The sequence below is a fragment of the Mustela nivalis genome (genome assembly GCF_964662115.1).
Source record: "Mustela nivalis genome assembly, chromosome: 7".
Classification (NCBI taxonomy): Eukaryota; Metazoa; Chordata; class Mammalia; order Carnivora; family Mustelidae; genus Mustela; species Mustela nivalis.
Window position 1 is genome coordinate 15,043,910 of NC_139026.1, and position 11,808 is coordinate 15,055,717.

General features: G+C 44.5%; 1 protein-coding gene across 3 annotated transcripts in view; it reads right to left on the reverse strand.

Annotated features, from left to right (window-relative positions):
• The window catches only part of TCP11L2 (t-complex 11 like 2), a 41,520-nt gene extending 30,475 nt beyond the window's left edge, over positions 1–11,045 (reverse strand). The window contains exons 1-2 of one of the 3 annotated variants that reach the window (XM_082740576.1): positions 10,782–11,045; positions 1,725–1,916 (exon numbers count right to left, since the gene is read on the reverse strand). In XM_082740576.1, coding sequence (XP_082596702.1) covers positions 1,725–1,881 — 157 coding nt within the window. In that variant the 5' untranslated portion in view covers positions 1,882–1,916; positions 10,782–11,045. Of the gene's footprint in view, positions 1–1,724; positions 1,917–10,046; positions 10,463–10,781 lie in introns of those variants that run through there. The other 2 variants (XM_082740575.1, XM_082740574.1) reach the window with 2 other exon arrangements.
• Between the last annotated feature and the right edge of the window lie 763 nt (positions 11,046–11,808).

Consider the following 11,808-nt stretch of genomic DNA (forward strand, 5'->3'; position numbering starts at 1 on the left):
TATATAAAGAATTATTCTACTTACTTCTAAAGATTATTCTAATAAACCATGTCTTTTAAAAATGACTATTGGAACTCTTAACTTCAATTAATTGAAAATCATTGCCTCAAACAACAGTACTAACTGGCAATATTTTGCTACCTAAAATAATTTTTCAAAGAAGCAAAGGGGAAGGAGGAAGAGTAAGACCATGTGGAGGAGGAAGGGGAGGAAGAGTTTGGAAAAATGGTGATACACGGAATTAGGAAAACCCCTCTTTAGGATGACTGCATACTCTGTTAGAGGCATCAGCCTAATACATAATATAAAGAGTGAGAAAAAGCATAAAAAGCTAAGTGGCTACTAGTAAATTCTTTTCTCAATTCTTTGTCCCATTAAGATTCTTTTTTAAAAATGTCTGTATACTTGGGTCCAATAATCCAATTATATCCAAAGGAATTCCTGGAAAGGCTCAATGCACCAAGATATTCATAAAGCATCATTTGTAACAGAAAAAAAAAAAAAAGAGGAAAATTAACTCAATGACCAATGTCCAATGTCAATGCTTAAATTCATGGTGTAGTCATTTACTGAAGTAGTTTTCATGTATTAAAAGTATATTATAACATGGTAAATATTTTAGTTATAATTCTTTTTAAAAATATTTACTTATTTGGGCAGGAAGCAGAGGTAGAAAGAGAATCCAGAACCAGACACCCTGCTGAGCATGGAGCCCAATGTGGAGCTTGATTCCAGGATCCTGAGATCATGAGTTGAAATCAAGAGTTGGCTGCTTAAAAGACTGAGCCACCCAGGCGCCCCATGTTTTAGTTATAATTCTAAGTGAAAAGTGTCTACACATATATACACACATATGTCTATGTGAAGAATGAGTATGACAAAGCACCACCAGCTGTCATCTTCGGGTGATAGTATGGACAAAATTAAATTTTCTCTATACTTACATACTTTCCAAAATTTTAAAAATGAGATTGTATAAATTTAAAATAAACACAAATGAACAAATGTTTTTGACATGGGCGTTTGATTATATGAGACATTCGTTGCTTCTTTCTGCATTTGTTTTGTCTTTTTAAGGTGTTGTATTTCCTATGCAAAATGTCAATTAAAAAGCTAAAACAACAACAACAACAACAACAAAACACACTTGCTTTACACACCTCTAGTTTCCATACACAAACAAGGGAAAAGACAGCTCCCTCACTATGGCCACCTTTTTAACTCTTTCTCACAGCCCTGGTGTAGTAATTCCCCTCCTGCGCACTTTTGTGGGGAGATTTGCACAACAGGTTTTGAAATCAGCAGGAAACCCTTTAGATTATTTCACTTCCTGCCTGACCCTTGAATTGGGGCAAGTTTCCTTCCATGTAAATCGGCAATTATCAGAAAAGACCAGTTTGAACTTATCCTTGAATGTGGCCCAACAAGTGATCTCAAGAGGGAGTGGCTTTCCACTACTCCAGAGAAAAGACAGGTGGGGTTTAGGGACCTGATTTATAATCAAACCAAAGCAGATCTGAGACAGTAATGAAAATAAAAATGAGCAGGTTGTAAACTTTAATGGTTACTTAATCCTGCCTTTGCAGCAGTACTACGGTACATCTAAAAAGGAGGGAAAGTCTCTACTTTGCTCTCATTCATTTATGAGTTTTATCTAACACACATGTCTAGAACCAACACCCCCTCCCCTGCCCCCCACAACCCCTGCTCCCCTGTCAGCTTACAAGCAGGAGAGCTGGATTTGCTGGAAGAGTCACTTGTAAAGCTCTGCCTTGAGCACTCATAGTCACTGAGTGAAGCCATGCTTTCGGAAAACCGGGAAGAGTCTGAATCTCTTGGCTGGTCTTCGCCTACATGCTGCTTTTCACCATTGAAGGGCATTTTGTGTCACTCGAGTGTGGGCAAAGAGATAGTGCCTGCAGAGAAAAACACACCCGGCGTCAAGGCTCTGTGGTACTTCCACTGGCATCACAGATGCTTCTTCCAGTGTAGACAGCTTGGCTCACATGAGTCACAGTGTTGGAATGTCCCCAGAAGAGAACCACATCTTTCCCATAGCAGCCAGGCTATTACCAGGCCTTCAAGACTGCCTTCCAGAAATGAGACTCCAGAAGCCTAAGTGTGAACTTACTCAGGACATACATAGTGGGACTGTGGAACAGCTCTCAGCAATAACAGATCCTTTAAAAATGTGCAGAAGACACACAGTCTCTCCCTGGGTTTCTAAAACATGGAAGGCAAGAGTTAAGAGGGTAGGGCCTTGAGGCCTGACGGCCTAGGTTAGAAGCTCATACTGTCTTTTGCCATGTGACTTTGGGAAAGCCACTAAGCCACCTACCTCTTGAGTAAAACCGGGCTGAAAGACTAAACTTAAGAGGGTTGCTTGAAGATTAAATGGGATTAATCTTATTAAAGTGCATAGTACTCAAATATTAGCTATTATTATTATTATTATTCCTATGGCTTTGTTTTAAATAAACTACTTTTTAAATCAGCCCCTTTAGTTCCTGATGAGCCTCCTGGAGAAAGGAGAAGACTAACTAACATCTCTGGCTGGCAAGTTTTCAGGTTTATCTCCATTTTCCTGTGAACTGCCATGATACAAAGTGTAAAGCCTGACACTAGGTTTGCACTTGACAGCTGACTCGGTACCCACTACTACCCGAGGAACAAACAGGCACCAAAGAACCTGATTCATGGATGAAGGAGACAGACTCTGAGGGACAAGGGGACTTACCGTGCCATAAAACCGGCCCCTTGACTCTATGTCCAGTATTGTATCTGGGACATCAGATTGCCTTCCAGGTAAGAGCAGAGCACTTGGGCCCCCTCACCCCTAGAAAGGAGAACCTGGGCACATAGGATGCTCCACCCTGAGCCCTGGAGCCTTAGCAAGGCCCAGGAGGGAACTGGCTCTGACACGTAGGGTATTAGCTGACACTAAGGGGAACCAGGGCCCAAGGAAGAAGACCCCTTGAGTCCTGAATAGACAATAATGATAGTAAGGGCTCACTGAGTCTCTTTAAACCAGCCCATGCGGTGAGGTATACAGAGCTTTTAAAGCTACAAAAACTTGAAAACACAGCTGTGCATAGTATGCCTGGAAATCCTGTGCAGTTTCTTCAGTGGTTCCTTTTGTATTTACTGAGTGCCTACTATGCAGCAGCAGTACCAGGAAAAAGAGAACAGTGAACAAAAGAGATAGGGCCCTACTTGCATGGCTCTCAAGTCTAGATACCTACAACTGTATGTGCCAGAGGCTAGCACATGTGAAAAGGGGAAACAAGGCATTGCTGGGGAAGCATGAGAAAGGAGAGGCAGGATGGGCCTATGGGCGATTCTAGTCTTGTTGAGATAAATGTTGCCATTTTGTATCAGTTGGGTGGTAACAAAGATAAGGATGAACTTCAGAGGGACTTTAATTTAAGGTCAGTGCCCAAGGGCATTTGCCCCTGGCCTCACCTAATCAACCTTTAGTCCTGCCAATTGTACAAGTGCATCCTTTCCAGGCCCACCTCTATCACAAACAGAAGACCACTAACTCCTTGCCTCTGCAAGGAATCCAGAGAAGCCGCCAGGAACCTACCAGGTAGAGAAGTCTGCCTTGTCCTGGACTCCCAAGGCCAACCACCACCAGCACAGGCTATAAAATAGCCCTTAATCCTTGAGGCTCCAATGGGAGTCACCTCCTTCACCACATACAAACTAGGTTCTACTTGAGCTTTAACTCCCACCTGCTGGGGGGAAGGGAATAGAGAACAGATTTACAAAAGGGTCTGCTTGATCTCTTTCACTTCTACCAAACCCCAATCCTAAATGGAATACTTGTCCTTCCCTCTACATTCTTCTCTCTCTTTGCCACCATTTTCTGTCTCACTGATAGCACTTCTTGAAAATGCTACCTTCCTCAGGAAGCCTTTGCTCCTTGACCAGAGTGAATGACACTCTTCTCTGTACATCTGCAGCACATGTCCTATATCTCCACCCTGGAGCTGCATCCCTTGTACAGTTATTTTCTTTCCATGGCTACTTCTGACTATCCTTAATAAGGCAGGGAATGTGTCTTGTCCATTGCCAGTGTCAAGTACGTGACAATATTCATTCAGTGTCAGCTGAATCGGAATCATTGAATCCCATTTGGTACAGCTTCAATAGAACATTCACAAACTGATACCACTACACACTTAAGGCCTGGTACTGCCAAAGTTAAAGCACAGGAAGAGAGAACCTACCACCTAAACGCACTTTATTAGTTTTAAGACTCAACACTCCCTGACCCTGGTAACACTCCTATTTGAAAATCTTGAACTTTGTTTCCATATTTTTTTCAGTCATTCCGCCATAACAAGTGCTCTGTATGCTCTGCTCTTAATTTTTCTTCACTTTGGCTGTTTTTCCAAGTAAAGGTGAATAAAAGCTTTCATCCATTAGAATTTATGAAATAGGTTAATAGTCATAACTGTCCATTTCATTTTTCTACTCCAGCTGAACAGCACACTTTGTAGGCTCCTTAATTGTGTTTAACAAGGCAGCAAAGTACAAAGATTTAAAAATAAAAAGATGTAGGTTAGGAGTTAGAAGGCTAGACTCTGAGGCTTGAATCTGTCATTAATTTGCTGTGCTACTTCATGCACACCACAATGGCTCCCTCACCTCATTTTTCTGAGCAGCTGGGCCTGCTATAAGGTTCCTTTCAGCTAGGAAATGCCAAAATTCTATAAACCCAGAGTTCCATGAGGCTTCACTAGAAGTTCTGAAATTAAATGTGCTCATGGCAGACATACTTAATAATGTGCAACTATGCTTCCTTCCAACAGTTCACTGGAAGTAGTTTCTGGCACAGGGAATGCAACAGAAAATGTGAAAGCTTCTTAATGTTCAGACCCTCTTATTTGGATGGTAAAAGGCTCCATAGCACAACTGGGCTTTAATGCATCCAAGGAGGAACTTTCCTTTGAAGCCCAAATGTCCATTATTATTCTATAAGGAAATTGCCTCTTTCCTCCTCTAGGCATACTAATGACACCTAATGCATGGGTTGGTGTGGGACTTCATTTAGTCAATACACGTAGAGTGCTTGGAACAGTGTGTCTGACAGAGAAAACAGGATATAAATGATTGCTATTATTAGTATTATTTGCATTTTTCTTGTTATCATTTCAAGCATTAAAAACTCTAGAGGGGAGAACTGTTTTATCCCAAGATGATAAAAGTATGTTCCCCTACAGATAAACAAGCTGTTAACTTACAACAGAACTCTTGCACTTATCTGAGATAATAAAGCTGAAAGCAAACGCCCCATCCCAGTGCAAATGGTCTTCTGCAAGTTCCTTCACATCTGTTCTTGCTTTTCTTGGTCTCGGGTTTCCATATAAGTCATCTGGGGACAAAGCTACTTGACTCAAAAGGCATTGAGGGTTAATTATATGGCTTTAAAAACTATTTTGGGTTCTCTCTTAGAATAGTGATAACAAAACCAGTCTATTCCTTTAAGAAAGGTAATGCTTCTCATACTGACAAACTTAGACCTACTTAACTTTCACCACTGCCAATCACAAGCAAACCACACAACTTTTTAAAAACACCACAAATCGCTCTACCTGGAGGATTTACTACTCGCCAAAGATAAAGTCAAAGGTGAAAACAGTGGATAACTCCAAGCAAAGCCTCCAACACTACAGTGGGTCACCATCAAGGAGAATAATCACATTTTACATTCTATTCTTTCTCATTTAATAAGTTCAGTATTATATAATTCCTTCCAAGACCAATGACTGGGATGCAGCTGACACTTAAACATTTATGGTTGAATGAATGGCAATACAACCACTGCCATTTTAGAGAAGAGGAAACAAGTAGAGGGATTTAAAGGGACAGACAGAAGGAAGACGGGTTTTTAATTTGCTAGTTGACTCCTTAGCCTGGGTCCACACTCCCAACTTCACCTCTTTATTTCCTTCCCATAGCACATTCATCTGCAAACGGTCCAGCACAGGTTCAGGATTAGAAAGACCCACCAGAGACAATGTACATGTCCATGAAGCAGGAAGAACACTGGCTCTGGAATCAAGTGGACTAGGCTTTTGATCCTGACTCTTGGTATCTACTGACTGGAGAGAGGGAATTTAGCCATCTGTAAAATGGGGCTAATAATAGTATCTCCTTTATAAAAATGTTGTGGAGATTAAGTGAAATAGTCTATGTCAAGTACTTACGTTCCCAGTAAGTGCTTGACAAACTGTCAACTATTATTTTATTCTTACTGAAAGAAATTATGATTTCCAAACATGTCAACGTCATAAAAACAAGGAATGGCTGAGGACATGTTCCATATGAAAAGAGATGATAACTGAGTACAACAGATGATCCCTGACTGAGTCCTATACCAAAGGGGGAAAAAAATGCTATTATTGGATCAATTAACAGCACTGGTACAAACTTGAATCTACTTTCTATATTACAATGTTAAAATTTACTAACTTTGATAAGTGTACTCTGACTACATATTTAGGAATAAAGGGCCATGATGTATGCAACTTTCTCTTGACTAATTTAGTGACCAAAAGAGAAAACAGTAAAGATATGGAGCAAAAAGTTAACAGGTGAATATGAGTAAAAGGTAGACAACAAGGAGTTCTTTGTAGTGTTCCTACAACCTTTTCTTTAAGTTTGAAATTATTTCCAAGCAAAAGATTAAAAGAGAAGTACTGAACCCAAACTTCAAGTCTAATTCAGAATAGTCCGGGCTCCTGCAATTTTTAGATTTTGACTGTCCCCACTGCTGGACTAGCTTAGATACGGCTCTATTACAAAAGTTCTAGACAGTCTGGCTTGACCCAGTGTTCTTCTTGAACAGTGTATAGAGAATAAAAACAGGAAATAGGCCAGAGCCCTTCATAAGAGGCACAATAAATCATCCCTTCTAAGGGTTCATCTCCAGGTGGTTTCCTTTTTCTTAAGAAGTTTCCTGGCTGGTTTATATTCCTCTGGGATTTGGCCTCTGCCTATACACACCATCCCATATCACTCTCTCTCTGACCCTTCCTGCTACAGACACAATGGCTTCCTTCAGGTTCTTCAGATATGCCAAACTTCCTACTTTGGAGCACTTGCACCTGCTAGTCTGTCCCCTAGCATGCTTCCCTGATCTCTATTGGATGGACTCCTTATTGTCATTCAGTTTTAAAATTAAATATCAAATTAAATATTAATTAAATATTAAATATTACAACTTCAAAGTGACATTCCCTGATATCCTCACTCCATCTAAATTAGACATCTAGAGCTGAGAACACTTCGAAGGATAGAGGAGGAGTCTTGCTGAAGAACAAATTAAGCTACACTCCTATTCATATTACAACTTGGGGCTTCCTTCTCTCCTGCCTCACTCACATTGCTCATATTTCCATTATGCAGTCACTTAAAGTGCTATAGTTGTTGTTTATATATCTGCCTCCCCACTACATTTTAAACTGCTTACAGGAAGGGCTATGTCTCCTCTTTCCAATTCCCAGTGCCTATAATTCAAACTAGCAAAGACTCAGAGCTCCAGAGCTTAAAGAAATGTTTACATTGTGTCTTTCCACTTTCTTATGCTCATTGATAGTAAATAATAACAATCAGAGCTAAGAGCTACTGTGTGCTTATTATATCTCAGCCCCCATAAGTGCTTTAAGTGTTTTAATCTCTTTGAATCTTTATTATAACCCTGTTAGATGAGGTATTGCTATTATCTGCATGATACAGAAAAGAACCTGAGGCTTAGAGAAATTAAATTACTTGTCCTAGGGTTCACAGCAGTGGCAGAAGCACAACTGAAAGCCAGGCCATGGATTCCTATAGCCCATGCTTTCTACCACTCTAGGATGGCTGGAGAAAATTTGGCCTGCTGCTCATTCTTTCCACTCTCAGTCTGCCAAATCGATCTACACAACACCACGTGGATACTTGCATATGTGGTAACAAGCTGACCTTACCCCGGGGTGGCTGCTCAAGTGCTATACCGTGAAGGGCATCACTGAAAGAGTCTATTGTCCAAAATAATTCTGAAATGTAAATGAAAATAATAAATGAAAATCCTTTATCAAGAGCCATTCTTTAAGCACTGCAAAATCCTTAGTTAAAACCCACATATTATCAGAAGTCTTAACTCCTTACAACTGATATCAAAAACACTTTGAGGTGCACTATTTAGATTTTCTAGCAGTGCTCTGGACAAGGAATGGAGCCCAACCAGTTAAGGCTGAGTCGTGGAAATGAGATATTTCAAGAGCTACCTAGTGGATGTCATCCTTGAAGACCCGATCAAGGTCATATGAAAAGACAAGCATTCACATATGTGTAGTAAAGGGTAAGGAGTCAGAGGAATAAGACTTGGCTCTGAAGAAAAAAAATGCAGATGGTGTGGAAAAGCTCCGTCTTCTGCAAAATGTTGCTTTAGAACCAGTCCCAAACAGCAGTGCTAGAAAGTTATTCATATGCAGCAAGGTATAAACCACAGAGCAGAAGAGAGGTTCTGCTCCATTCTGCTAGAGAATACCGGTCTTCATCAAATTAGAGCCAACAAAGAGCTAGATAAAAGCCAACAAGCCAGTCATTGTCTAAGAAAACAGATGTTCATGGAACACATAACATTACAGCATCAGGGAAAAGGATTTCTAGGCACTTTTCACACTTGGAAATACTTCTCCTCCCACCCCTGACTGGCCTGTTTAATATCAGTGATTCCTCCTGGGGACCTCAACCCCCCACAAAATGGCACTGAAGCTGCTTCCACACATGACTGAGTATCTTCAGCCCTGGGCCACTTCAAGTGAGGCAGCCTCCACGGGCTGCCAGAGTGATGTATGAAATCCCTGGAGGCAAGAGGACAAGGTGGGCAAGGAGCCAACTAAAGTGGAACCACTGCCCTAACCTCATTCTGATCGGCAGGTGGCAAAGAGCAGGGTCTCTGGCTGGGCTGGAAGCCATGGGACCACAAGGATCTTGGGGGCTGAGGGGCCCACCGGGGACAAGGACAGCTTGTCTGGTTTCTCAAGGTTAAAGTAACAGGACAACCACCTAAGACAATTATTTCCAAACTTCAGTCATTTGCATACCACTTTTCATGTCTGTTTCCACATCTCCCTCCTCATCTATACCCTAATTTATCAATCACTTCTATCTTGGCTAGATTTTTGCATTTAAATACATTTATTTTAAAAGGAAACTTTATATCATTGTGAAATCGCTTGTTTAATGAAGTTTTCTCTTCCCCCAGTACTAGCGAAAACGCAGTACCCTGTTCGTCCACGTGCCAAATCAGCGCTGTTACCCCCCCGTGGTGCCATCCAGAGGCGCGGTTTTGGGAAGCGCAGGCTATCCCCGAGAGGCCAGAGGTTCGAGCCCTGGGCCTGACTGGCATCTCCCGCCTCTTCCCTCAGACAGTCCGCTCGGGGGTAGGCACCAGAGTCTGCACACACACACCCCACCAACTCGGGCAGCCCCTCCCCTCCAACAGCACGTTTCCTGCCATAACAAACCCTTGGGGGAGGGGACCGCGGAGGCCCAGCCCAGTGCCAGGGAAACCCCGGCAACAAACCCCAAACACACGCTTCGGGCCGCGCCCGCCCCCACCGCGGCTCGGCTTGCCCACCCGCGCCGGGCCGGGGGTCGCAGGCGAGAGAGGGGGCCCCCTCCCGGGGCCCGGATGGTGGGAAGCCTTTCGCTGCACTGTCGCTGGCACGGGTCCAGCAGGATGTAAACAGCGGCCAAGCGGCCGCGACCCCGCCGCCTCCGGGGCCCAAAGCCCGCGGCCGAGCTGACACCCACCGCGGTCACTCGGTACCCGCGCCCCGCACCCACGCGGGACGGCGGTTCGAGGTCAAACAAGGGGTTGGGGGGAGCAAGTAGCGGGGCTTTAACGCCCCTGGCACCCTAGTCCCAGGACAGAGTTCCGAGGTGGGTCGGGGGAGGCCCTCGGGCTGCCCTGGGGCTAGATGTCCTGGTCCACTGACCCGGGCCCGTCACCTCAGGCTGGCGACCCCCTCCCCCGGATGGATACGCACCGGGTCCGGCGCAGAGACAGGCGGAGAAAGGCGACTTAGGGAACCTGGGTCAGGGGTCTCTGGGTGTCCCCTCACCGAGCACCGCAAAAACACCTCGAAAACTCACCAGCCCAACAACCCCCAACCTCCGGGTCTCCCCCCCGCCCCACGCGGTATTTAAAGGGCCGGGAGGGATTCTGAGGAGACAGCCACCGCGGAGCAGTGGAACCGGCGAGTAGGGGAGGACGGGCTGAGGGAGGGGGGAAATACAGGTCACTTCAGGATCCGATCGCAGAGCTCGGACATATTTGGCCTAGTCGAGATCAGCTTTACTCATTTTCAGATGAAAGAGGCGAGAAGAGCTTGAATTGACGGTGTTCTGCGTGCGAGAGGAAACCGTCTCCCCCGCGGTCTTCGAGTGGTGCGGTCCCGGGACTGCTAGGGGCGGGGAGAAAAGTGTTTACGGAACTGGGGCAGCCGAGCCGCTGGGAGCGCCCGGCGTTGGAGGCGGAGCTGTCAGCACTGGGGGGCGGGGCCGAGTAGGGGGGAGGGGTCTAGGCCGGGGTGGGGCGGGGGTGTTGGGGGCGGGGCGAGGCTGCGCGCGGAACCACTGGTGGCTGTTCTTGTGGAGCGCGGGGCTGGCTTGGGCTTCCGGAGGGCGGCCCAGCGTGGATAATGGTACTAGCTCCCCGGTTGCGAGTGGAACTTCTACCACTCGAGCATCCCTCATGTAAGCGGGCGATCCAAACTGGGTACTCACGGCGTCCGCACAGACACTCACAGCCCAACCGACAACAGGGCAGGTGCGTTCCCACGCGCGTCAGCAACCAACCTTGTCACCTACGTTTCTGTCTGCACCTCCACATAAACACCGGCCCAGATTTGCATATGGCTGGACTGAAAGATTAGTTCCTGGGAGTCACACCCTCCCAGGCTCTCTAAAGACTTAAACTGTAAACTTCGTGTGCACTCAAAAGATAAAACATCTCACTTCCTCTAGGGTTCTGGGCAGCGCCTCTCTACCCGAGAAGTTTCGACATTGGTTAATGTAAATAAGCAGCCCCAGGGTGGCTGCTCCTCTGCTCTTGCGAGTGTGCTTTCAGGATGAACAGAAACACCATTCCCCCAACAGCTCACATAAAAACCGCTGTATCTTCTGTAAACTGGCATTATTTGGAAGAAAGTTTCATGCAGGAATGTCAGTGAATTTTGTATAGGCTGAAGTATTTCTACTTCGTGCTGAAACCATGTCTGAATTGTGGAGGCAAAACTGGTTCTAGAAAAAACCAGATAGGCAACATTTTAAAGGATAGAAAGCCACTTATCCTAGCTGGGATAATTCAGTGTTACAACACGGACTGGTCTGGGGTTCAATCCTGTCTCTGACATTAATTACCCATCAGATCTTGGTCAATGGATAACCACTGATGATTATCTCATTGGATTTTGGTGAGGATGGAATGGGATAAATCATCCGAAGTGCTTACAACTGTATGCAGTAAACACTAGTCAGTGTTAGTTACTGATTTATCAGGTAAATCACTCTGAACAAACCTGGCTGCTGATCTTTCTAAATTTGTATTTGTGTCTCCTCCCTATGCTACACTCTCCTCCCTTCTAAAATATACCACTTGATACAAACCAAGAAATTAGGGAATAAATGCTGTTGCCACGCATTCGTTCTTTCCTATGAGCATGCCCTTGTTTCTATTTTTTGTTGGAATCAGCAGTCAGGGTAACAGAAGCCTCCAATTTCAATTCTTGCCAAATAACAACCACCACT